The following is a 27,907-nucleotide window of genomic DNA, read 5'->3' as shown; positions in this document are numbered from 1 at the left end:
CCGAATATTATACTAGATCAAAGTTTAATTTACCAATTATCAAATTACTAAATCAATATTCAAAATTTTTGTATTTAATGTCTACTTTTAAGTTTTAACTATCAAATCACTCAATTACCGAACTCAAAATTTGAAAATCCCGAACCATATATCAACATCCATCACTAAATAGTCAATATTTTCGAAGAGCTTGGAGCTCTTAAAACCTACCTTTTCCCACTTCCGAGTTCTTCCTCCCTCTACATAACAGAAGAGAAAAAGCTGTGCCCATTTTGCTTTATAAACTCAATTTGCAGTCTTCCATTTCCAGTTTCTCCCGTAGAATCAATCTTCAATGTCTGCTTCAATCCAATTGGAAGAAGAGATTGAAGGAGACCAAATTGGCTCCAAAAATTATCGTTTCTCCAGAATCGGAACACCCGTCCCTATAAAATCCGGCGAAGATTCTTCCTTTGATATCGAAAATGAATGTCCTCCTTTGCAACCCTTAGTCGTCTCCGAACGCTTTCGCCTTCTCTTCGTTGCACACTCCAATGGTCAGTTTCTTTATAACTTGGTCTGACTATTCCACGGTGTACTACACAGCTCAGATGAATCACCTTAAGTTTTCTTTTTGACAGGGTTTTGTGTTGCGAGAACAAAGGAGGTTATGACATCTGCGGAAGAGATTAAAGAGAAAGGTACTGGTTCCTCTATACAGCAATTGAGTGTTGTAGATGTTGCTATCGGAAAAGTTTCCATACTTGCATTGTCTGGAGATGAATCCTTGCTTGCCGCTTGTGTTGGCAATAAAATCCATTTCTACCCTGTTAGCGCCCTTCTTTACAAGGTATTTTAATTTGCTTCCAAACTACAACTTTACATGGAACGTATTGCTTCTTTACAATGTATTTTAAATGTCTCTAGGGATATGGTCAGTGTATTTGAATACTTGTTCTTGACAGCAAGTAATTTGGATGCATTTTTGTTTTAACTTATTAATAAGGCATTGATGTATAAAAATAACTAATCAATTTAGCAGTAATGAAAATTTGATGCCCTTCAATCTTGTTTGTATTGCTAATTAATAGGACCAAACACCAGCCTTTTCTCATTCTCTCAATGATTCAAGTATCATCAAGGATATGCAATGGGCTAAAAAGGCAGAAAAGGTTTATGTTGTCCTCACAAGTGATGGAAAGTTGTATAGCGGGGTTGGTCAAAGCCCCATTAAAGAAGTTATGGACGATTGTGATGCTTGTATGTTTCCTTTATCCCTATTCCTCTTGATTATATTGAGGGCTTTGCTATCTGTGTTCTGTTGTATCTTTTGCTTAGCTTTTTCCATAAAAGGTGCAGGAACTGTAAAGGTCTCTAGTAAATTGAGATAATACTATTTGAGCAGGTTTCTAATTCAGAAATTTCATAGAATTGATTGAACTTTTTCTGTCCATAGAATTCCATGTGGGGTTCTGATTCGATGAAGACATAAAGCTACTCTATACCTATGGTTATTTTATTTGCAAAATAACACCAATTGTGGGTTGATATATGTAAGCACACATGAGTGTGTTCCCCTTAGTTATACGAGCATACAAAAACACTTAAGAATATGTTTTCCTTAGTTATGTAGGGATTGGGGAGCCAATGAACTCCATGAAAACATTTATATCATTTATAGACTTCAATTACTCCAAGAACCCTAAGTTTGCCAAAGAACTTGACTGATTTGATCCCTCTTTACTAGATCAAATATTAATGGGTTGGGTGTTTTGCTTTTGTGTCTTATCAGATGTTTCTTCTATTTTTTCCCTGCTGCAGCTTGATTATTCTGGACTTAGGGCCAAACATTAGGAGTTCAGGAGCTATTCATTTTTTGTAACTCGACATACAACTTTTCGTTGTACTCCGCTTCTCCTAGTGTACTTGTCCATCTTTCTTTCATTACCTTACCAAGTCTTTGTGAAATAAATCTGATGAGATAAATTTCAGATATATTCATTTGGTTTTAGGGAGCCTCCACAAATGTCTTGTATGGTCTTGAATGAATTCAACCATAAATTGAGAGGAAAATCCGATAACATGTCGAGGTCTGAGTTTTTTATAATGACATGCAATTAACAGTGACCACCAATCTAGAAAAAGTTCTTGACACTTTCAATATCATTTCAGACATCTTTTTTTTTTTTGCTTTAGCTCTTGATTGAAGTTCAAGTGGGAATTACATGTTCATATTTGTCTCCTAGTAGGACAGGCCTTTGGCCATAGGATTTGGGATCCTGATTCAAATTTTGATTCGAAATCAGCATTTTTTTAATGAAATCTGCACAAATTTCAACTTCAGTGTCATATCCTGAAGTCTCCAAAAAGTAGAATTAAATTCTAGGTTGAGATTTCAATTTTTTTTAATGTAAAAGTTGATTGTAAAGTTTATATTTTGTAAAAAGACACCATCGTTTGAAATTTTGCAAAAAGAATGCTCGATGTGAAGAGGTTATCCGTTCCATGTGTAAGGATTATATTAAAGAATAGCTAGTTACTACTATGGTTGACTAGTGGATCTTTGTAATATTATGTGTATTTAAAGTTTTAATAACATGTAATCGCAAGCATTTATTTATAAAAGGAACATGAAGATATTCCCATACCTTATTTATGAACTATAATCTGCTCCTTTGATAAGATTGTATAAGAGTTGGGGAAGCTATAGAAACGGTTTGGATTGACTTATTTTAGGTGCTTTTAAGCACTTTTGTAGTATTTGGCTAAAATAAAGAAGTGCTTTTAAGCACTTAAGTCAAAAATAAGCCAAAAGCTATAATCCCATCCAAAAAACTCTTAATATCTTCAAAATTGTAGGTCTTTTATGTTTATGGGGAAAAATACAACTTAAGAAATCCAAATTGCATGACCAAATAAAATTTCAACTTCAAATTAACATGATTTCAAATCACTGATATTTGAAATCATGTCCAAATGGGCTTTTAGTTCTTGTTGGAACTTCCCAGTTGAGTTCATCTTTGGATCACTGTCAATCAGGGATATATAGCATCTGCTTAAATAATTGTTACTCTCCTTCAGCTAATATTTTCCACCAATAAATCTATGTTTGTCAAACTTTGTACTTACAAAATGTTTGCTTCAACTTTGCCCATTTTCCCACTGTTGCTATCTTTTCGTAACTCTTATTCACTGGTTGAAGGGCGGGGCCTAACCTTTGCTGGACTCATTCTCTATTAATTCCAATATCTTGTTAGCAATGTACGACCAACCTGCATCTTGGCTGTGTTCAGGTGTAATCAGTGACATCTCCCCCTGGCCACACCAATTATATTCTAATGAACTTTGCCTATCAAAAAACATAAAAAAGTAACTTCTTAAAAATAAAATGTCCAAAAACATAAAAAAATTCTAATGAACACTTCGTATATGCTGAAACTTTGTAATGTGTTGTACTCATTTAGTTGATTGCATTTTCTCCACGAATACATATCGTGCTCATTCTTATGAAGTGCTAAAATGAGGATTTTTCATATCAAGAACATATTGTTGTTGTCAACCGTTGGTCTACTAACAAAAATCTTCTTCTTTCCATCAGATCACACTTCACAATTGTCTATTAGGTTGAATGAGTCCTCTGGCCTAAAACTAAGTTTTTGTTTTTGTTTTTAACTCTAGTTGATTCAGTCGGTTAGCACTTCATGTCACCACATCACTAGGTTTTAGTTACAATTAAAATTCTTATCAGAGAAACATCGTTTGATGATAGTCAGAAACATCAGGGGAAATTCGGTTGCTGCAATCAAGAATTTTCATGAAACAGGTCTCTTTGAAAAAAGGCATAAATGCAACCTTTGTGGCTTTAATTCCCAAGAAGCTGGGAGCAGTGGAGCTAAATAATATTAGACCCATTAGCCTAATTGGGGGAGTCTGTAAGATCATTGCTAAACTATGGTCAGAGAGGTTCGGAAGGTCATTCACAGACAAGAGGACAGCAGATGACATTTGTCAAGGGAAGGGATATTATGGATGCAATCCTAACTGCCAATGATTGTGTGGAAAGGAGACAAAAACCTAAAGCCAGGTATCTTATGCAAACTGGATATCCAGAAAACATATGATCACTTGATCTTGAACTTTCTCATTCACATGCTGCAAAGAAGGGGTTTGGCACAAGATGGATGATGTGGATCAAACATTGCATCAGCACTGTAAGGTTCTCAGTTTTAATCAACAGGACTCCTTTTTTCTTCTCAGAGGGGACTAAGGCAGGGAGATCCCCTATCTCCTTTCCTGTTTATTTAGCAATGGAAGGAATGAGCAACATGCTTAACAGAACAAAATTAAGGGGTTGGATAAAAGGATTCCAAGCAGGTGTGGAAGACAGTCAGGAGATAACACATCTCCAGTATGCTGCTGATGCTTTAGTTTTTTGTGAAGCAGAGAAGGAACAAATTCTGATGCTGAGAGTGATATTCATCATTTTTGAAGCAGTGTTCGGACTCCACATTAACTGGGAAAGAGTTTTATATACCCCATAATGAAGTAACTCAACTGGAGTTCCTGGCAGAGAAATTAGGTGGTAAAGTAGGTGAACCTCCAACCATTTACCTTGGCATGCCCCTGGGTGCCAAAAGCAAAACAAAAAGGGATTTGAATGGAGTGGGGGAGAAATGTGAAAAGAAGCTCAAATTGGAAGAGTCAATATTTGTCTAGCGGAGGTAGGTTGACTCTTATAAACAGTGTACTGGATGCACTTCCCTCCTGCATGATGTCCATTTTTCTAGTTCCTGCTAGTGTGATCAACAGGCTGGATGCAGCGAGAAGGAATTTTCTGTAGAAGGGTAGTGAATATAAGAAGAAGTTCCACCTGGTTAAATGGGTGGAATTAACAGTGTGCAAGGGAAAATGAGATATGGGGATCAGAAATTTAAAGAAGAAAAATTAGAGTTTGATGGTGAAGTGGCTATGGAAGTTGCATCTAGTGAAGATATGCTATGGAAGATGTTTTTTTTTCTTTTTCTGAGAATGGTAAAGTTGCATTCATCAGCAATGAGGGTATGATGGCAACCAAACAAAAATTACAAGGCAAGTAGTCATGATTACAAATGTGGACTGGTCAAGCATGGAATCTGCACTTCAGAAGGCATCTGAAATGATTGGGATATGGAGAGTGTTTTTCATCTCGTCTTCTGTCTTCTTCACTCACTCCACCCTAATGGTTCCATCAACTACACCCCACCGATTCTGGTCTTCTTTAAATGGAAGAGTCATCAATAGATTCTCAATGTTGGCTAGATGACTATATTGATTTCTTACTCTCCGGTCTAACCTTTTCGCTTTTCGACACACCTCCTTATGATTTGATCATGCCATCTTAATTTTTTCCATTAGATTCTTTTTACTCCCTTACCTGCAAATGTGACTCTTTTATTAAGTCAAAACACGTAAATTTTTATTGATTAGTGACAGTGAGATTCAGTTTAAAACTTTTCTTTTTTACCGTGTTGAATAATGTAATTAGCTGGATCACACGTTGACTAAGATTGAAGTGTCTAATAGGTAAATGCCTTAGTTGAGGTGTCTAAATGAAAAGTGGTGGCAACTTCAAGCGATCGTTTATGCGTTTTGCCCTTTTTATACTCCTCTGTCCCAATATATATTGCATATATACTTTTTTAGTCTGTCCTAAAAAAATGTTGTACTTCCTTATTTAGAAATAGTTTACTTTAAATTTCCCATTTTACCATCAATAAGATGATTATAGTCACACAAATGTCTATGACTTCTTTTAAACACAAGTTCCAAAAATCTTTCTTTCGCTCTTTAACTTCATACCCAGTCAAATACTGCCGCATAAATTGTGACATAGGGTGTGTTTTTTTTTTTCTGCAGCAGTAGCTTCAATCACCTTTCTCTGTAGTTATCAGGCAGTATAGAGCAAGAATTATGAAGTGACTGATGGGTGTTTTCTTTTTGCTTTTAGGAGGCAGGGGAATATGCTTGATAAGCTATAATTTCAAACTTTCAACTACTTCATGATCTGATTTACAAGTTACATCTATTGAATTTTATGTGTATTGAGCTTGTACTTATTTAGCTTCATTATGTTGTATAGTTGGGTGGAGTCCGGATGGTGAATTTATTGCCATAACAAGGAAGAATTTGGTTAGCATTCTATCATCAACGTTTGAGGAGAAGTTCAGCATATTACTATCATTTAAGTCGCTGCTTGATGATCTTAATGCCAAATACGTTATCAAAGGTATATTATATTTTTGTGCTTTTGGCATGTTATTTCAGGGTATTTCAGTGAGCTAAGTACAAACGAAATCTTTTCAAGTTTTAACTTATGCATCCAATTCTTGTATAATGCTCTTGCTTAATAGATTTCAGTAGTAAGCTTCTGCTATTATGTTGCTTTTTAGCTTCTTCTATTTAAAAAGAATTAGGTAAGAAACATCTGCAGGGAGATATAAGCGAATACTGAAAAAATCTTTCTAGTGGTTTAGGTTGTGAGATGAGCGATGTCAATTGTTCATCTGAAAACTATTTAATTTCGCTAAATAGATATAATGCTTTAGGGGAGTCAAATGGGCGGATTGGGTTGAAATTGGAGATATTAAAATGGGTTGAAATAGAAATTGGGTTGGGTCATGACCCGCCAAAGTTTACTTTGGGCTCAAATGGGGTAAACATCTGGTTGGGTTATGACCCGCCCAATTTGACCCGCTTAATCTCAATAATTTTTACATATTGTTATTTAACTTTTTTTTTTTTTTTGAGAATTGGTAAACATTGTATTCTATAGCATTAAGGATATGCTGGGGACCTTTAAAAATTCAGAAAAGAACAAAAAGCATAATACTTACAAGGATCCTAAGAATTCTAAAAGTTGATCAAAAAGTTGATCTGAATCCTCTAATCCTATCTCTTTACACCAAAAATATAGAGATACAATGCAATTCCATTTAACCTTGTTAATGGAATTGGATATATCTTCAAAATTCCTACTATTCCTCTCCTTCCACACTGTCCACCAAATGCAATGTGGAATCAAATTCCACCAGGTCTTCTGTCTCTTGCTACCTCCTCTCCTGATCCAACAACTAAGTAAATCAACTGTATGTTCGGGCATAGTCCATTTCACATCTAAAAAGTTGAGAAACATGGACCATATTTGTGCTGCGAAAGTACAATGTAAGAATAGGTGACGGGTAGTTTCCCCTGTCTTTCCACATAAAGAACACCACGGAAGTATGATCTTTCTTTTCTTCCTCAAGACTTCATGTGTCAAGCATGCCTTTCTAATGACCAGCCAAGTAAAACATTTAACTTTTGTTGGTGCTGCAGTCCTCCAGATATTTTTCCATGAACTCTGGTATCTGCTACTTTGCGAGTTGCACTCCTTTTTATATGCCCTGCCAACTGTGAAGATCCCATCCTTACTGTGTGACCATCTAACAACATCCTTACTTTTATAACCACAATTTGAATTTCAACCCAAGAAAATAACAAAAATAATGGATAGATAAATCCTAGAAGATATAAAATAGATAGTAATTCATACCTTCAATATGAGAACATACATTATATTAATGCAAATAAAGAGTCTTATAATGGGTTGAAATTGGATATTAAATTGGACTCAATTAAAGATTCTTTAAAAATGGGTTAAGGCTTGAATGGTTTGAGATTGAACCCAATTCAAATTATCTTGAGCCCGTAGAATTCTAGGTGGGTTGGATGGGTTACCTATATTTGGGCTCATTTTGACACCCCTATAGTGCTTTTGTAATGAGGTTCTAGTTTCTCTAGATTTCTAGCTTTGTAGATCTGCTATTGCCATATAAATTTCTGATATAGGTGTGAGCTAACCTGTGTTTGGTTAAAGTTGTCTATTTATATGTTAAAATGTTGGACTTGTTTGAAAAGAAAGAAATATCCATTCTGTCCATTGCTACCTCCATCAATACAAATCCAAAAATGGGGTAGTTTTGAATTGGAACTTCTGTGAGGTGTGTCTACATGCGTGAAACACTTCACTGTTGAAGAGTCCTACATCAAATGAAAAAGGGATGGGCGGTCACCTTATATGGTCTTTGGGCAATCCTCCCCTCTTGAGCTAACATATCTTCATGAAGATTGCTGGATTCCTCATCTTGTAGTTCTTTATGTTTTCATCTACAAAGAAATGGAGGAATAGTAATTTCTGCAGTGAAAATAGCTAAAGAGGAATCATTAGGATCATCCTTTAATGACAGCTTTTTGAAAAAAAGAGAGGTATTTTGGGTAAAAGAAAACATTCATAGAATTTAATTATTAAATGTGGAGTAAACTTTAAAAAACTAAAGAAGGGAAGATTAGTCAAATAACTAAATTTTTGCAATAGCTAATGAGTAGGCTAAATATTTTGTCCCTGAAGAGTCAAAATAAGGGAGGTGTGTAGAATATTTTAAATCACAAGCTAGGTAGTGCTATTGATGTTCTAAATCTTATGCCATTTATGCTGTTATGATGTTTATTTACTTATCTTTCATGACCGTTTGTTACTTCTGTATTGTTCATAAGTATATTGCTACTATTGTTATAAATCTATATTATTTTTCCTGTACTGTCTGCAGTGTTTTGAATTTTTACTATTTGTAATGTCTTTTCACATTTTTGTATTTTTCTTATAGAGTTAATATTTGTGGGGTTTATGCCTTGCGCCTTAGGGCTTTTGCCGCACCCATGCTTGGTATAGCATCTCTCAGAGTCTCGCCTTTCTAACTTCAAACTGACTAAAATTTCAAAATTGTTGAAAAGCCTCCGCTTCTTGGTTGTTGCGAATGAATTTCTGCCAATTCAGCATCAGTTAGTTAAATTTTCGTATCCATTAACCTATCTGTAGATGTATTATACGTTAACTGACTGTTGTTTCAATTAGTGGATGTTGTCAGATGGATTCGTCCTGATTGTATTATAATTGGATGTCTTCAAGTTAATGATGACAATGAAGAGGAGGAAAATTATGCGGTGCAAGTCATCACAAGTGAGAATGGAAGAATAACTAATGTAAGTGGATGATTTGAATTGCAGAGAATCTACTGTTGTATTTCATTGTTCATAATTTGATGTACGTTCTTTAGTAGCAGAGTTTGTTATAGTATGTGTCTGACATGTGGTACATTTTTAGAAATCCGAGGTGAGAGATTTGTCAAAATATCTCTTATGTAATTGGCTAGATGAGTACCTATAAGAAAAAAGTAATTGGCTAGATGAGCTTTTTCCTATGAGGCCTGTTATATTGTCAACTTGGGGTGATACAGTGAAGAAGGCCTTTGTGCAGTGTCTTTGCTGTTGCTGCTTCAGATAGATGAGCAAAAATGCCTTTTTTTGAAACTGAGACTGATATTTTTATTTTTTTTGAAACTGGAGCAAAGATGTCTTTTAAAATAGGGCTTGTCCCATTTTATGCTCAACACTTGGGGTTCTAGTATTTTAATGCCTTGATGGTGTTGGTATTATATTTATTTTTTAGCTGTGTGCTGATGGAGGAGTTTTATATAATAAAATTGGGTAGAAAACATCCATTTAAATCCTAACGGAGGCAAAAAATCACTAGGTGATTTCTTTCATCTGTCCAAGCCTTGATGGACATAGTTACCCTGTATCTGTTTTGGTGGGAAGTAGCAGGTACCCCGTGAAATTAGTTGAGGTGCACACAGGCTCTTGACACCACGAGTATAAAAAAAGGGTAGTAATTCCATGATTAATTTGCTTTTGACATTGTACTTGTGCTCCTCCATCAATTCACAACACTTTCATTCTATATAAATCTGAGCAATTTGGAGAGAATGGTGAGCATTACAGAGCTTTCCAAAAATTCTGAAGATCTCAAGGTTATATGTTATTTTTGGTGAAACATTAAATAGCCTTTTCCTATACTAGACTAATTGTCCTAGAAAATCCTGGCATAGCTGCGGCCTTTTCCTGACATGATTTCAAGTTCAAATATGTCCATTGTTAGAACGGAAAGGTTACAACAAGGTCGGACCATGCCACCTAAAACTTTAGTTTATGATCAGTGATCATGAGTTTTTGTTTGTAGTATTGCCCATCTATACTGAGTGTTTAAAAGCAAAAAGGTTTGACAAATGAAGCAAGTACAAAGAGAAAATAGGAAGCTAAAACAGGATTCCAGACGCTCCCCTGCTTAAAGAAGATACATAAGAAAAAGAACACACAAAGCTCTTAGTTGTTTAGAAGAGCAAGAGAGTTCACATGCAGACACATCTGCAGCAACTTAGGTTCGAAGATCAGACACTTGGCAATGACCTTGACAGTCGAGACCATGCGGTGTTGATGCCCTTAATCTCCACCCTCAAGTGCTACTATAGTTGATAGAAAATACCCCAGAGGGAGTTAATGATTAAGATTTGTTTCCTTCAGGCAAAATCACATATCCCGATCTCGTAACATTTTCTGTCGGAGTGAAGGGATTGTATTTTAATCTTGAGATTTGTTTCCGTTAGGTCTTCATTGAATTGTTAGAATGATCTCTTATGTTTGTACTGTAAGCAATTTATTACATGCTTACTTGCTATGTTTCTTCTTTTTCAGTTAAGTTATTTTTTCCCCTTTGCAGCCGTCAGCTAAGCCAGTTGTAAGGTCCTTTAGGGATGTATTTCTTGACTTCCGTTACGATGCAGTTCCTTCATGTAGTGGACCTCATCTCTTCTCGAGCTATTTGGATCAACAGTATGTATCGTTAATTTGCCTTTATGATAATTGATAGGTTTTCTGCATCTGGATTTTATTAAAGTGTTCCTTTCAAATTTCACTTTCCAGTGTTTTTGTTGTTCGCTGAGTAATGTAAATCACTTTTCAATTTTCTTTTCAATTCACAGTGTTTATATTCAGTTATCTCATCTTTTGTAAATGTTATCTTATACTTGAATTTCACTTTCCAGTGTCTTCTGTTGATTGCTGACTAATGTATATCACTTTCCAATTTTCTTTTCCACCTTCTGCAAAAGGGGATTCTTGATCAAGTCTTCTTTGCTATTCAATTACAGTCAGCTGGCATTTGTGGCTAATAGGAAGAATTTGGATCAGCACATACTGCTGTTTGGATGGTCAGTTGGTGATACAAAGAATGAAGCTGCAATTATTGAAATTTTGAATGATAATTGGTCTCCAAAGATTGAGGCTCATGGTGATCTAAGCTTTCTTTCAGTTTTACATTGCTTTGTTATGCTTGTCAAAATCCGTTTGCTTCTTTCTTTATACGAGTTTTCCTAAAACACTACAATATTTTGTCTTGGTTTCAGACATTGGTGATGATATCTTGATATTGGGACTTGCCATTGACAAAGTTTCCCAAAATGGGGAAATTAAACTATTGCTTGGTGAAGAAGAAAAAGAAGTTTCACCATGTTGCCTTCTCCTTTGTCTTACCAATGATGGAAGGCTTTCCATTTTTCATTTTGCTAGGTAATTCCCCAGCTATTTGAACCTATATGAGGTTATTTTTCAATGGTTTGAACTGATTTCTATGCCCGACATTGATAATCTTTTCTGAAAGCTATGAATGAATTTAAATGTCTTTGTAGTGCTACTGCTGCTTCAGTGTCGCCCCAATCTACTGATTTTGAAGAGAAAAACAAGACTTATATAGTGGCATCATCACAAGATTTGCTAGTTGAATCTTCCAGTGCTAGGAAGCAAATCAACCACGTAGATTCAGGACTGCAACCCCATGAAATAGACAGAGGTCACAAAATTTTTTCCACAAGTGCTCAATCATCCGTTGCAGAGAAATTTAGCTCAGAAGAAGCGATTAAAACCACAAATCAGGTAAGCAAACCTCTCTCATTAGTGGGAAAGCTATAAGCAGCAAGAAGCAAAGATATCTTCTATGATAATTAATCTTGGCAGAGTCTGAACATTCTTTAACTTTTTGCAGAACCAAGGTGCAAATTTGAAGCAGTCTGCATCCAAAACATTTGTGTCTGTGGATGCTGGAGGTGTGAATAATTTTAGGACACAAGAAACTGAAAAAGTAGCTGAAGTTAAACCTGGTACAATTTCTTTCTCAGGAAGTTCCTTAGGTAATTTTTCCATCCGTTCAATTGGGCCAAGTGCTGGAACTGGCGGTGTCATGGAGTTACCTGTAAAGATAATGTCAACAGGTTTTTCTACTGCTTCATCACAGTCAAGCAAACTTCACATTTCTTCAAAAAGTGATGAAACACTTGCATCCACACCATTCAGTGGTGTTCCAAGAAGAAATTTTGATTCTCCTGATAAAAATTCTTCTAGCGCAAATGAGAAAGCTGGAACTTCAGTATCAATCAGTTCTTACAAGCAAAGAGCCATGGCAGGAGCTGGGAGTATTGGATCATCACCTGCTTTTCCAGGCTCAATGTTGCAATCACAGAAAGGTTTTCTGTCGGAGCCTTCGAAGCTGCACTTCACCAGGGAGACAAGTGAAGGAACTCCATTACAGCAATTCCATGATGTAAGTTTTATCTTGGATGAAATGTAAAGGTAGAGTGTGCTTGTGTGTGTGTCTTGTATCCTGTATCAACATATCAACATGCTCTCTTTTTCTTCAGTATCTTTTTCATTTATCATCATTTTTGGTTGGAATCTTAAATGCATTCTTTTATCTATTATGGGAAGTCTCCTCCCTGACCCATATTTTCAGTCTGCCCTTTTGGTGTGATAGGATTTGTTAATTTCTCAACTTTTAGCAGTAAGCTAGTTTCCTCAATTTCTGCCAATATAGTTTTACTAATTGGTTATGCATAATTGAAACGATTAATATATTCTCAATTGAACCTGGATCTTCGTATATGCTAGCATATTCTCCTCCTATGATTAATTTGCGTCTTCCCAATTGTGTTTTTTTATCTTCCCCTATCCTGTGTAATTTCTCGGATTTACATGGTGGGATGCATTTTCTGAATACATTGGGTATGTGTTGTTGTTGATCTGACAAGTATACTTGAAATTGCTTATATTTATGAAGTAGTATATCTGAACCTTTTCAACGAGGTACTGGAACATGGTTAATCATGTCATATTCTTCCTTTCCCTCAAGGTTGAAGAGATGGCCAGGAAATTGGATGATCTTCTAGAAGGTATAGAAGGTGAAGGTGGGTTTAGAGATGCTTCCATCCGTGCTCACAGCAGTTCAGTTTTGGCATTGGAGGAAGGTATAGAGAGTGTTTCAGAGAAATGCAGGATATGGAGAGTAAGCTTTCATATTTATTCTCTATCTCATCTGATATCTGGTATGATGCCACGTTTCTTAATGCCAATCCTTCCTATTCTCCCTGGCTTGCTGTTTTTTCCTGTAATTCCCCTTTATTATTTTTTTCATGAGTAACTTGTGGGTGGTTTATTCACTTAAACATAAAGTTTTTTTGTTAATCTTGCTATTAGTTGCATACATCTCAAAATTAAGTACTTCATCCAATAAAATATAATCATGAAAGTCCTAAACTGGATTGAACCTGGAACTCTGTCTTAAGATCAGTAGAAGGCACTGCTACTGTTGCTTTGTAGTAGTTGATGATCTTGCTTGCTTGTAATTTCTATCCACACTTAGAACCTTGTTTCATGAAAATTCTGTTGTTGCCTAGTTGGTAAAAGTTGATGCTAGGTTGAAGGTGCTTGTTGCTCATGCTCTATTATTGCTATCGAAAGCTTAATTACACAAAATTCTGGATCTGTACGTTGGCTGTCTAGATATGTGCATTTTCTGAATTTGTAGAAATTTCCTCAGAGATGTTTTGCTTACAGAAAACAGAATTTCTATAGGTTCTGTTAATGTACTGTTCAAAATCTCTTTTAACTAGTTGCAAAATCTGTACTGATAAGTTTGCCTTATCAACTCTCAATGGTATTCAATCATCGATTGGTCCTCATTTTGGACATCCATTTTTTGGTAAAACATAACTGCTACATATAGAGCAGAATTACAACTTGTACCAATAACCAATGTCCAAATTGAAACGTATTGAACATTCTTTCAAAAGATTATGGTCATAAAAAATTAGTTCCAGCTATAAAATAGGAAACAAGTAACAATTACCAATCTCAAAAAAAAAAATAGGAAACAAGTCAAGTTTTGGGAAGAAAACTTAGTATGGTTGCAAAGGAATTGAATAAGTCACAAATGGATGAGGACTACTACTTTAATCAATATGTTGTGAAAATTCTCTTGATATTGTGGTTATGCATCTCCCTCCCCTCTCCATAGAAGTTTATCTCTTCTTACTCCTTTACTTCCTCCTTGGGTGCTCTCTTTTCCCTTGATATTCTCCCTAATAGTCTCTAAAACAGGAAAAAGGAGTATATGAAAAGAATTGAAGCCCATAAAACCAAATTTGAGATACCTGTGGTGAATGATTTGTCTACTTTCAAACTCTTCTTCCTTCTTTTTTTTTTAGTAAGAAAGAAGGCAATTGTTCTGGAGTGCATCCTCTTGTTATTTGAGTTTAGTGTTTTGTCAATCAGCAAGCGCTAGTCATTATCCAAGTTGAGCAGAATCTTCGTCAATTGGAGAAAGTTTCAGAAGCCTCTGTGCAATAAATGGATGGATTGTCTGTGTATTTTCACTTCCTACCAGAATTACAGCTGCATGAGTTTTAGAATTTTTTCTTCTTCTAATTGCAGGCAGTAATGGATAAGCAACTTGGGGAGGTCCAGCTTCTGCTTGATAAGACAGTACAAGGTATATATCCCTGATCCTGTCCACTAAATTAAATAGGCTGACTTGTTATTCCCATGTTCTCCTATTTATTGTTAATCATTTATTTGATGTAGACATCAGAATCACGACAAAGAATTGATGAAGCATTAACAAGACAAATTAATAAAACGTTCTTCTTACTCCTATTGTGTGTTAAATCATTACAAGATCTGGAAATGAAGTGTTACACTTCTAAAAAGTTGTGAATTGTCATCTTTACATTTCAATTTACACCTCATAAAGTTGGGAAGTCGCTGTCTTACGCGGACTTTCTTCTTGCTTCATGCCATGTCTATGACTGAGTGGATAGAAGCTAAATTGATCAGACTCGGGTGTGGATGTCTAATACTGATGCAGATCTAGAGGTGAGATCATTGATGATCTAAATTTTAAGATTTAGGGATATGGATTTAGGTACGTATGCAGGTGCAGGGATTTGACTAAAAATAATTCAAGCATCTAAAAATAGAGTTATATGACTAAATTATGAGACATTACGTGGAAAACTTACATGGTATTCCGGGGAAAAAATAGAAGAGAATCCCATAAGGTGATAAAAGGAAAAGTACTGACTAAAAAATTTCTATATACATGCTATCCCAATTTCTTCAATTTCACCGTAGTTTATTTTAAAATACAAAATTCATTGCATCTGTGCCAGATTTCTCCGTCGATTTTGGTCAAAGTACCAAATTCGGTTGACTAAATCTGGACACAGATCCCACAACCACGCCCACACCCACGTTGTGTCGGCACGGGCGTAGCACCAAAAGTGAAGAGTCCGAACAACTTAGGATAGAAGAACCAAATTCAGTTGAAGTATAAACAGATTGTCTCAATTTGTGGAGGAAAAAGTCAATTGGTGCCATCAAATTTGCAAATCACAAGTTTGATAATTGTAATGGTATGCGAGATTTTTGCCGTGCGTCCACGAAGGGTTTTCCATGATCTAATTTCTTGTTGCTTAGGTATTCCCTCTATAAGTCAGATGTATATTCTCTTCCGTGCTTTATCAACGCTGGTCGGATTATGTAGAGATAAATTCTGTCATGCTTGTTTGCAAGCATTGAATTAGTGGGATTTCACTGGGTATGTTGTTGTTCTATTCCTGTCTTTGCTAGGTGGGTTATGTAGGAAGAAACCGATAGAGCATGCTTCTTGAAAGCTGTGTCTTTGTTAAGGATCTCAGTTTGGCTAAAATTGACCGATTAACCACTGTAGTCGGGCACAAAATGCTGCAGTCCATCATTGAGACTCGTATTTGTATGAGTTAAATGTGGTTGAGATTTGATCTTGGTGTCTTAATTTCTCTGCCAGCTATTTTAAATGCTTTTTCTAGACTTATGTAAGCACTATACGTATCATGATTTTTCTTAAAAAAAAAGGCATCATTATTTAAACTAGTTAGGAATGTTAATGAAGTAGGGTTTGGTTTTGAATAACCCACATGCTCCACCATGCAGAATACCTCCTTTCTTTTTATTTATCAGTTCTCCCTCGTATTTTCAGTTTTAACCTTATTTGCCAAGGTAATATTCTGAAGATTATTGTTTACATTAAAAGATCAAATTTCATGTGGAGTTTTTGCTCCTTATTTTCTTCCTCCGGAGAAAAGGTACTGCTTTTCTGTGGGTAAGTTAGAGGGAACTTCTAGAAAAAACAGAAATCAGAGATGATATAATTCTGAAAGTTTGGTGTGTTTGCAGAACAATGTCTTTTTTTGTATACCTTGTATGAGACTATGAGGTCATGTATTGCCACTCTCCATAAATCAGCCAGGCAAAAACGGAGAATGCATCAATATTACAGTCTACAGAAATTGTGCATTCTTGATGTACAGGGTGAGAAACTGTGAAATCTAACTGTTTGAGAATTTGAAAATCTTGACTAGGGATGGCAATGGGGCGGAGAGGGGCGAGTTAGGGCAATGCAGGGCGGGTGTGGGGAAATATAAATTCAGGGTGGGGAGGGCTGGGGCTGGTGGTAGCTGGTTATAACAATATTTATAAAACATTAGGCCGGCGCGGAATTTGCGGGTTGGAGTAATCCAATCTAAATAGACCCACGTCTTTGAACTAAAACCTAATTACTGTAAACCAAAATTTCAACTTTCTTCCATTCTGCGTCTCTCAGAAAGTCACCCAAGGTTCTTTTCCCACATCTGATGCAAAATACCTTAGATAGGTGATTTCAACAATTTAAAATAACCAAATATGGTGAAGGTTAAAGAGTATTTTTCTTGAAAGTCATTCATATAACATTATCCGTTATTAAATTTCTAAAATTAAATTGGAGGCACTAGTAGTTTGTTGAGGCAGTTGAGATATCATAGTTTCTTCTGTGAGTATGGACTGTTCTTAGATGTAGTTGTCGATTTCGTAGTACTTGTGTATTTTGGCCTTGAATTTCTACCTAATATAATACTTTTGTGCTTTTATTTGTCAATGTAGCATTAGTTCTATCCCAGAACTCAATTGTATTAGTTTTGGTCCTGGTTAACTTAAACAACCAGTTGTATTAGTTTAGCAAACTGCAATAGTCCAAGAACCTCATATCCCCCCTAAATATAATAGAAATGATAATGAGACGTAGATTTTCTTTAATGACTCAAATTCTTTGTGCAAACTGAGATTATTTTTATGCCCTAAAACCCTTCATTCACCAAGTTTAGTTACCTTAGACCATCTCCAACCCAACACTTTTTTTATACCAAATCCTATTTTGGTGTAAAATTTGATGTTTTGGGGAACAACCCAACACTGTGTGAATAGTGTCTTCATCAACACCAAATCACTTTTTCATTATTTTATTATTATAAGTCCCTAGTATACTTAATTATTTTTTATGTAATATCCTTATAATATTTATTTCAAATCTTAAATTTAGTATATTATACTGCACAACATCATAGTTGCGGATGAATGTGATCTTAATGCACCAATTCAAGACGCGTGGGAAAGTCCAACTCCAACGGTAGAAATGACAGTAGATGAAAATTATCGATTTGAACAATTTTTAACTCGACACAAAAACTAAGGGCAAAGATGCTCATTTTGAACTTCGTAGTGCATTAATAGAGCATTTATGAGAGCAACGTACTAATCTTGGATGTTGAATATTTATGTAGAAAATAAAATAAATTTTATAATTATGTAATATTTATTTAATTGTATTCATCAATGATTTCACTTTTATTCATATTATCCATTAATATGTATAATGTATAACATTTACTATCAATTTATATTATTTTAAAAAAATTGTAATATCAAATAGTTTTATATTAAATGATTGTATTAGAAAAGAATGTGAATTATATTGGGTGAAAATAAGAAGAAAATATTTGTTTTATGAAATAAAAAAATATAAATGAAATATAAAATATAATAATATAATACTGAAGAGAGAGAAAAATATAAAAGAATATTCTTTTTAGTGAAATTTAATGTAGTGGGTTGGAGTTGACACTATTTTAGTGTAAAATTTTGTGCTATGGGTTGGAGATACCCTTAGAGAGGGGTGTCAAATAGGTGGATTGTGCGGGCAAGTAAAAATGAGGAGAGTTGATAAACAATTATGACTCAACCTATTGAAAGTTTATTTGGTAAAGATGAGTTGGATCAATCTAGACTTCTTTTGATGACCGTGGTGTCCATGCCAGCTTTCGCACACCTTGACTAATTCCACGGGATACTTGCTACCTCCCACCAGCACGGGTACCAAGTAACTCTGTCCACCAAGGCTAGGACAGAAGGGAAGAATCACTTAGTGTTTTTTGTCTCCACTGAGTTTTGAATGTGAGGCCTCAGGGTTCTCAACCACTTCATTGACCACTGGGTTCTCAATCACTAAAGTGGTTTTGGGCTGTTGGAGCTTAAAAACCATTATAACAATAGCACAATCACTGCATTTATTTGAAAAAAACTGCTTGTGATCTAAGACATTAGGTGAATTGCCTGTTCAATTTAATAACCATATAAGTGATAGCTACTAGTTGAGGATTGGTTTAAGACTTGTTAGAGAATTAATATTATTATTATTATAACTACGTTGCCAGCACAAGCTCATAAATATGTTACTCCTTATGTCCCAATTTATCAATTTATGTGACAGATGGAATATGGAGAGTCAACCAAATTGTGTATGGTTTTAAATATTTTAAGTTGTTAATTATTGTGATTTATAGTATTTTTTACATCATTTTCAGATAATATATGTCACTCTCTCTGTCCCAATTTATGTGGCATTGATAAAATTTCGAGAATCAACCGATTTTTTATGTGTCTTAAATATGGTTTATAGTACTTTTTTTCGTAATTTTTGAATATATAACAGACTAAAAAGAAAAGTAAGACGGAGAAAGTATTGAATTTCCCTCAGCTAGAAGTAGACATGTCGAGGGACAGCGGCCACTTATTAGTAACAAAATGATATATATAACTTATTTTTCACTTTTATTTTATTTAGTATGATGATGATATGAAATGACAAAAAGTGGAGATTCATATAGTCAATCCCAACTTATTTGGGTCTGAGGCGTAATTATTATTGTTGATGACAATGATGTCATCATTATGATATATTATGTATCCTCTTTTTAAAAAATAATTATTTTCATTTTTTTATTTCCAGTTTTGGCAAGGAAAGTATACATGGAAGAAATATTTAAGCAAGCTACTGATGAACGGTATTGGAATCTCTGGAATCGCCAGAAATTATGTTCTGAGCTGGAGTTAAAAAGGCAACATGTACACGAAGTTAATAAGGTGCCATCAGAATGATCAATGTTAATGCTTTTGTTCCTTCCCTTCCTAATGTTTTCCTCATCACTTCTGATTTTCTACTTTTCATAGAGCTTAACCAGCCAGCTGATTGAATTGGAGAGACATTTCAACACTCTCGAGTTGAATAAGTTTGGTGACACTGACGGGATACAAACAAGTAAAAGAGGTTTCCAGAGCAGGCCTGGACAACCCAGGTATTGGTGTTCTCCTGTTCTCTTTGGCTACACAATTAGGTCTATCTTAGTTATGATTGTCTACTTTTTGCAAACACTTCAATATCATTGCATGTATTGCTTCTAACTTTCTTTTCGTGAGAAGAACAAATTTGCTTCTCCAACCTGCATTCCCTCTGTACCAGAACCTTGTTTTTCTCATCTTTAATGATTAAAGTTAGGGTGAATGTTGGAGCTATTTGCATTTCAGGAATTTTCAGTCCTTGCACAATTTACGTAATACAATGACTACACAGCTAGTAGTAGCAGAGCAGCTTTCTGAAAGTCTCTCGAAACTAATGACTGATTTGAGCATAGATTCTCCTGCAAAAGGTCAGAATATGAGGAAGGAATTGTTTGAAACAATTGGTTTATCCTATGATGGTGCTTCTTACAAGTCTCCAGCTAGGGAAAAGGCTGAAAATACACCTTTTAACAAGGAATTATCAGTCTTTCTTGCTGTTAAAGAACGATCCAGGAGAAAGAAGCCAAGTCCTGTGAAGAGCTCTGAACCAGAGACAGCTAGGAGACGCCGTGACTCACTTGATCGGGTAATATTCCAACCTTCTCTTGAGATGCTGATAAAATTTCCATTTCCAACTTGACACCTGGAACACCTTTAGGTGGGACACTGCTTTATTGCATAAAACATCATATTTCAATATGAATAGTTGTTGCTATTATTTATTGCTGATCTGAGTACTTTAAAACTTCATTACTTCACTTGTTGTGCACATGAGGGAGTGAATTTTAACACAATGTGTTGTATAGTTGTGTAGTATTAGACAAGGTCCCGGGCCCTGACGGATTTACGTTGTTTTTTTTCCCAAAATTGTTGGAGTACAGCTAATAGTGATATTATTCAGACCATCAATGAGTTCCAGGAAAGAGGGGAGTTTGAGAGGAGCTTAAGTGTTTTATTCATCGGCATTACCCCTAAACGGGAGGGAGCTACGAGCATCGGGGACTATAGACCTATTAGTTTCTAAGGTGCTTTCTAGTAGACTTAAGAAGGTCTTGAATAAAGTCTGTTTCATCTTCACAAAATGCTTTTGTGGAAGGTAGGAAGATCTTGGATGCAACTTGGGTGGCAAACAAAGTGGTATATTCAAGAAAGAAGCACAGTGTACGAAGAGTGTTGGCAAGCTAGATCTTGGAAAGGTTTATGACTATGTAAACTGAAAGTTCCCTGATTTCATTATGCGAAATGGGATTTTGGGAAGAAAATGGGTCAGCTTTTGTATTTCTTCGGTGTGCTACTCAGTGTTGGTGCCATTATATAGGCCACAACACCTTGTCACATTTCAGACACGTCTTATCTTATGCAGTTGACATCCCTGAACTGCAAGGCCAATTTGAATTCAAAAACAAGTGTAACTTATCTTGCTGACAATGCCACAAACGGCTGGAAATCATGGAACTTCCCTACTGTCGACGCATGTGCGTGGCACACACAGGCGACCTTCAAATCTGGCACCAAAATGCCTACTCTGGCACCCAGCTTCATGCCTTGCCCGCGTGCCTGCATTGTGCGCAGGTTCTCCAGTTGTTATAGGGTCAACTTTTCCTGGGTCAACTCCACAAAGAAGTCATGCACCTATGACTCCGGTTGAATCTGTCGGATAGGCTAAAGATATACCCCACCTTCCATGTGATTTTTCTGAAGTCATTTCATGAAGATGCTGGGGATCCAGCAAGGTCGGCATCCAGACGTGCCCTTCCTGTTGTGCGGAAGCACTATGAGGAAGAAATTGAGAAGATCTTGGATCACCAGACTTTGGGTCATAGCAAAAAGAATCAGCGCATAGAATTTCTGGTGGGCAAACCAGTGTGTGATTTTACTTGGGAGAGAGGACCATAATTGTGGCAGTTTGAAGACGAAGTCAAGGCGTACATAGATTCTGCCTCGTCGTCGACGACAAGCTCATATAGTGGGGGAGGTTTGTTAGACACTTTAGCTTGATGGCTAGGGATTTACATGATTAACTTGCCATGATCAAATGACTTCGGTTAAGATCAAGTTTACTTGAGGCAAGACTGCTGGCAGGTCATGACAAGACCTTGACGGTGGTGTGAATAAGGCATGACAAGGGCTGCTCTAGGCAAGGCTATGGTCGTGGCTGAGACAAGTTTGTGGACTATGACCTGGACCATCACACACTGGTTTGCCCTTCCATTGAACCAGAAGTTCTATCCGCCGATTCTTCTCGCTATGACCCAAAGTCCGGTGATCCAAGATCTTCTCAATCTCTCCCTCATATTGCTACTGCACAACAGGAGGGGCACGTCTGGATGCCAACCTTGCTGGATCCCTAGCATCTTCATGAAATGACTTCAGAAAACTCACATGGAAGGTGGGGTGTATCTTTAGCCTATCAGACAAATTCAGCCGGAGTAATACAAAGTTGTGTGGACTATGACCTGGGAAAGGCAGACGGCTAAGGGGATTGGGTACCAATTACAAGTTGTGCGGTGCAGAACCTGCACACATGGCATGTGCGAAGCGAGGCGCTAGAGTGGCCATTCGGGACCAGATTTGAAGGCTAACTACGTGTGCCGTGCACATGGTTCGGATGTTGGGTAGTTTTTTAGTTTCCAGACATTTATGCTACAGGATTAGTTAGACTTGTATCATGAATTGGCCTGGTAGTTGGGGGACCCCCAACTGCATAGAGGATAAGACATGTGCCTGGCGTGTGACAAGCGGTTATGGCCTATTTGATGTCACAGGCCAGATTTGGCTTTGTTGGCTGAACTTTGCAAGGCTGAGTTTTGTGTGCTTCTTTTGGCACAAGTTAAAATATAAAGTTGGGAAGCGATTCTTGTACGTGCCTTATGTTGTGATTTCATATGCCATAGATAATCTGAGTGTTGAACCAAACTGATGGAAAAAGAAGAGGGCTAAGTCGAGGTGCATGACTGCCGTGTGGAGTCAAATGAGGAAAAGTTGACCCATAACAACTGGAGAACCTATGCACAAGGCAGGCATGTGAGCAAGACGCGAAGTTGGGAGCCAGAGTGTGCATTTGGCGCCAGATTTGAAGGTTGCCACCTGCGTGTGCCGTGCACATGCCTCGGCAGTTGGGTAGTTCCTTGATTTCCAGCCGTTTGTGGTATTATCTGCATGATTAGTTAGACCTGTATTTTGAATTTTGAATTAGCCCAACAGTTGGGGGATGTCAGATGCATAGGTAAGACATGTGTCTGACATGTAACAAGGTCGTTGTGGCCTATTTAATGACACATGCAGACTTGTCACAAGTCAGATTTGGCTTGACTGGGCACAAAATTTAAGAAATATGGGAAGACTTTGATATGTTTCAAAACCACCCTTCAAATAAATGAATTATTAATAAAAAAGAGTACACCTTTGTGGACTTTTTGCCAATAAGTGGGACCCAACATGGGTAAAATGTTGATAAGTGTCATCAAACATCTGTCAAATAAGGAAATATGTCATTCCTTTTGGGACCGACTAAAAAGGAAAGTGTGTCACATAAATTTGGGACATAAGGATTAAGGAGTACATATTTTGGAACAAAAAGAAAGACAGAACATTTTGGGCTTTGTAGTACTACACATAACCTGTAGGGAATTGCAGGGACCTTCACTGGGTTGTTGGAAATGGGTATTATCTTAAACTTGGGATGATAATCTAAGAGTAATTGGTTTAAAGTAGGTACTGTCAGTGACATATTTCAGCAATTAGTGAGTACAATGGTATATGCACTCGCAATTATTTTGCAAAGCAAAAGAAAGACAAAAGTAGTCGGGAAATCTGAATACTAGATGACATAGTAAAGCACGAAAGTAAAAATAGTTATGTTTTGCTGACTGTTAATCCATTGAGTAAATTATGCAGATTTGTGTGGAGTATGTAGTTGGGAACGTGCAATTAAGAGGACAAACTTAAGCATCTATTCAAATTGTTGTTCCAATTGGAAAATAATATTGTTGTCTTATTTTTCAAAGACGTGGAGCTTCATTATTCCTTGTGCTAAAGTTTCCCTTGTCGCATTCCTTAAATTAGTACCATCAGAACTATACTTGGTATTTAGCATTTTCATGTCTAGATAATCAAGTGGTAGTTTTATCATTCATTTTGTTTTAAGCTTAACTTGCAGTATCTTTTTTGACCTTTTGGCAGAATTGGGCAAGCTTCGAAACTCCCAAAACAACTGTGAAAAGGATTGTTCTTCAAGAAGATCGCCAGAAGGAAACTTCAAATAAGTCATCTTTGTCACTGGATAAGAAACATCACCAGTCTAGGATGCGCGAGAGATCAGCGACTGCTCAATCAAATATCTTTAATGCCTCTTCCACCTCTCCACAGCAAGTTAGAAGCAAAGGTTCCCAACCTAAACCAATAAATATGCTGAATGTGTGCTCAGTAAATGGATGTAATGTATTTTGCTAAAATATATGTAGGTCTTCATGATATACCAGCAAAACAGTCCACTAAAAATTCTTTTTTCCAATGGGCAGATGTACTTCCAAGACATGCAGCTGAAACGCCACCAATGATTTCTCCAGTATCTTTACTGCAGCATGAGTCACAGTTGACTGCAGTCACTAGCCAATATGGTTTAGTAGATACTCACAATCTTGCTGCGACAAGATCAGGTAGAAGCACAATACCACTTAAAGATATTGTGCAAACAGGTGGACCAGGGGCCATTCAGCAATCAGGGAACAGAATGCAGCAGCCAAACTTATCAGGTCCTCCTGCACAGACATTGGCCCCAATCAAGTTTACAATTGAGACTTCAAATGCTGATGGTAAACCTGGAATCACCAAACCTGTCAGAGATTGGAAAAATGCACCGGTGACTAGTGGAAGCACACAGTTTGAATCTAACAGTAGTCTTAACTATTCTTTACCAACTGCTGCTGCTGCTAATTCTGCCTTCACTCTGTCTGCGAAGGTTATACACTCAGAAGTTGTGAATAAAAGCCAAGGTAGTGAGATATCATTATCTGCCCAAGAATCAACACATAGTTCCTCTTCGCATGCAAAAATCATGCCGTCAGCATCTTTGTCTTCTTCACAAGAGCCAATGTTGTCACCAATATCATCCACGTGGACATCATTCGAATCCGTTTCTAAAGCCAGTATAGGTTCTAATCAAAAGATCTCTCAATCATCAGTAGCTTCTCTGACGCAGTCTTCATCTCTTCCAAGCACTCAAAAATTGGATTCCTTACCTATTACACCTTCTTCAGATAGTACAAGGTCTGAGTCCCCAACAATCCTGTCTCGACCTTTGGTTGCCATACTTGATAAAAAGGCTGATACAGATTCCGATAGACCAGCTTCACTTGCGAATCTAAGTACGAAGATAGATACACCACAAGATCCAGCTTCACAGCCTGTGGTATCTTTCAGTGTGTCTAACTTACAAGCTGGACCTTTGGTCCAATCAAATTCCACAAATGAACAGTCAGCCAGTTTGAAATCTGCAAGTCAGGTCCATCCTCGTGGGGAATCAAGTCAAGTCTCAAATGTTGGTTTGAATTCTATACCTGGACAGCCATTTTCTGCTTCTGCCATTCCACCATCAGTGAAGAGTGGTTGTTCAGATGTTGTCACCCATGAGGATGAGATGGAAGAGGAAGCTCCTGAGAATAATCAGATGACGGAGAATGCTCTGGGTAACTTGGCTGGGTTTGGTATTGGATCTGCTGCTACTCCAGTTTCTACAAAACCTAATCCATTTGGTGTTGTGTCACCGAATAAAGCTTCATCTCCAGCAAACTCCTTATTTACAAGTACAGCTTCAAGCAGTGAGTTATTTCGACCGGCGTCATTTAGTTTTCAACCAATACAGCCACCTCAACCATCAGCACCTGCAAATTTTGGTGCCTTTCCTGGTAGCTTCTGCCTCACTTCCACGAGTCAGGCTCCAGCAGTGAGTGGGTTTGGCCAGCCGGCTCAGGTTGGACAAGGGCAGCATGCTTTAGGTTCGGTTCTTGGTACTTTTGGACAATCAAGGCAGCTTGGTGCTGGAATACCTGGAACTGGTGTGGGATCTGCAAGCTCTTTTGGGGGAGGTTTTATGAGCAATAGCTCTGCTGGTGGTTTCGGAGGTGGGTTTTCTGGAGTTTCTTCTACTGGTGGAGGGTTTTCCAGTCTGAGTTCTGGTGGTGTTGGATTTGGTGCTTCTGCTGCACCCAGTGGTGGATTTGCTGCTGCTGCCACAGGTGCTGGTGGATTTGCAGCCGCTGCCACATCTGCTGGTGGATTTGGAGCTGCTGCCACATCTGCTGGTGGATTTGGAGTTGCTGCTGCAGCTGGTGGTGGATTTGCTGCTCCAACTGCTGGTGGTTCAGGCTTTTCAGGTATGTAGCTCTGCTATATTTCGACCAAATCAGTCCTATTTGATTGACATTTAAGTGAAATGTGAAGTTTTAAAGCAACAAAGAGAAGTGAGTCCATTCTTAATTATGAAGAATCTTGTGAAAAAATGATGAAACTGTTATGACGGTGTTTTTCTTTTGGAAAGTGACTGAGGAGTATTGTTCTCACACACACAAGATACTGTGCGACTCAAATGATTTGAAATATTACCTATAATATTTGATATAGGTTCTTAACATGGTAATGATACGCTTGTTGACTTGATTTCTTCTGTTCTGCTAAATTTTGAAGGTGGTGGTTTTGGAGCTTTTAGCAGCCAACAAAGTGGTGGTAGTGGCTTCCCTGCATTCGGTGGGAGTTCAGCTACTGCAAGACCACCTTCTCAACTCTTCACGCAGATGAGGAAGTAGTTCCATGCACACAAATTTTGAAAAGAAAATTCTTAGGAAAGAAACAAAGGGGTAAATGGATGATGTGATAGATGTTTTACTTGTAGATTGTTGTATTCTGGTTCAGTTCACTTTTATGTAATGAAGTTAGTTAATCCGTGTTATTATTAGTTGTGGATGAAGCCTAGTAATGGGACTGACTCAAAAGTGTTTCCTTTTTGCATTCTTTGTTGTGTATTTCATGTTACTTGTGCACTTGGCGAGTTGGAGCAACTGAACTTATCATACAGCTTTATTCATGTCTATCCTTCTCTCTATCTGGTTTGAGACTCTGGAAACTCCCCTTTTCCCACTGCATTATCCCTTCTCTATCCCTCCTTTGGTTGGTACCTTAGATTCAATAAAACGTTCTTTCCTTGTTCTTTGGGGGTTTGCTCGAAGTGTAGAATTATAAAAGAAAATTTCATAAATGTCAAGTAATATATGAGTAGATTTTAGGTTGTGTAGAGCTCTCAATCAAGTTTTGTTGCAAAATTGTGATGAAACTGATGTGTCAAAGCTCTATAGACTTAATATGGCTCTTTAGACTTGTAAGAGGGTGTTAACTGTTATCTAAAAGGCAGAGATTCAAGATAAAATCTGAGTTTCTAGGAGCAGGAGATGAGCTCAGTGGGAAGCTTTTGTTTTTCAGGTAGGTGGAAGAAAAGACATAAGATGAATAAGAGAATCTCAGTAGTAACTCTGCAGTATATTCAATTCATGATTCGATAGAAATGAGAAACAAGCTAATTTGCTATTGACTTCTAACTAATTGAACAACCTGTAACTAATTGTTGATATGACAAAGCTAACTAACTAGACCAACTATTTCATTTTTGTGTAGCACAGGGTTCCCAAAAAAATTGAAGGTGACAAACATGTTTAGCTACAAATTTATACAAACTCAACTATGTGGGAGAAACAAATTAGATAAGTAAAGAAAACTAGAAGAAAGAAATGGATAATCATCTAAGGGAAAAGACATTAAACTCATCAATGAATCCATAATAAAGAATATATCTAATTTTCCGGCGAAGGTGTTTGGCTGATGAAAATATTTACTCTTTTGTAATGCTATAATTATAAAGTCGAACTAATCGATGTATATTCTAATATGGTACATGCAAATTATCTGCAAAACAAAATTTGAAGTAAAGAGAGATGAAAAATGAAAATATCTCGGTAGTAATCTCATAGGGTTAAAGCATAAATAAAGTTTACATCATTGAATCCTACCAAACTAAAATTATGTATTATCAAAAATCTATCGTAGTCATTATGAAACTATATATTCATCAAAATGTAAGAATTTACATTGTGCTAACTTAATTTGAATAATAATAATAATAAAATAAAACTCAATTATCTAAGCTAACTGAAAGAAATAATAGATAAGATCT

The 27,907-nt window shown here is 36.7% G+C and overlaps 1 protein-coding gene across 2 annotated transcripts; it reads left to right on the top strand.

The window, feature by feature from the left end:
* Positions 1-217: 217 nt before the first annotated feature.
* On the top strand, positions 218-26,675 carry LOC125849034 (nuclear pore complex protein NUP214). Of its 2 annotated transcripts, XM_049529024.1 has the most exons (19): positions 218-536; positions 621-829; positions 1,071-1,239; positions 6,098-6,244; positions 8,909-9,036; positions 10,610-10,722; positions 11,040-11,179; positions 11,295-11,457; positions 11,577-11,820; positions 11,930-12,074; positions 12,156-12,484; positions 13,070-13,222; positions 14,650-14,707; positions 19,358-19,491; positions 19,579-19,703; positions 19,933-20,272; positions 23,869-24,070; positions 24,207-26,060; positions 26,371-26,675. In XM_049529024.1, the coding sequence occupies exons 1-19, from the start codon at positions 335-337 to the stop codon at positions 26,487-26,489; spliced, it is 4,974 nt and encodes a 1,657-aa protein (XP_049384981.1). In that variant the 5' UTR covers positions 218-334; the 3' UTR covers positions 26,490-26,675. The 2 variants fall into 2 exon arrangements, with proteins under 2 accessions (XP_049384981.1, XP_049384980.1); XM_049529023.1 differs by having other exon boundaries at positions 11,930-12,484.
* Positions 26,676-27,907: the final 1,232 nt, after the last annotated feature.

This window comes from Solanum stenotomum, chromosome 12 (genome assembly GCF_019186545.1).
Source record: "Solanum stenotomum isolate F172 chromosome 12, ASM1918654v1, whole genome shotgun sequence".
Taxonomy (NCBI): Eukaryota; Viridiplantae; Streptophyta; class Magnoliopsida; order Solanales; family Solanaceae; genus Solanum; species Solanum stenotomum.
This window is presented reverse-complemented; position numbering and strand designations above follow the sequence as displayed.

Bases quoted from the DNA above. Each gene is read 5' to 3' on its own strand.
- LOC125849034 (XM_049529023.1), top strand. From the start codon at position 335: ATGTCTGCTTCAATCCAATTGGAAGAAGAGATTGAAGGAGACCAAATT. The intron at 11,180-11,294 runs GTGATCTAAGCT...TCTTGGTTTCAG, and splicing joins TCCAAAGATTGAGGCTCATG to ACATTGGTGATGATATCTTG. The intron at 13,223-14,649 runs GTAAGCTTTCAT...TTCTAATTGCAG, and splicing joins AGAAATGCAGGATATGGAGA to GCAGTAATGGATAAGCAACT.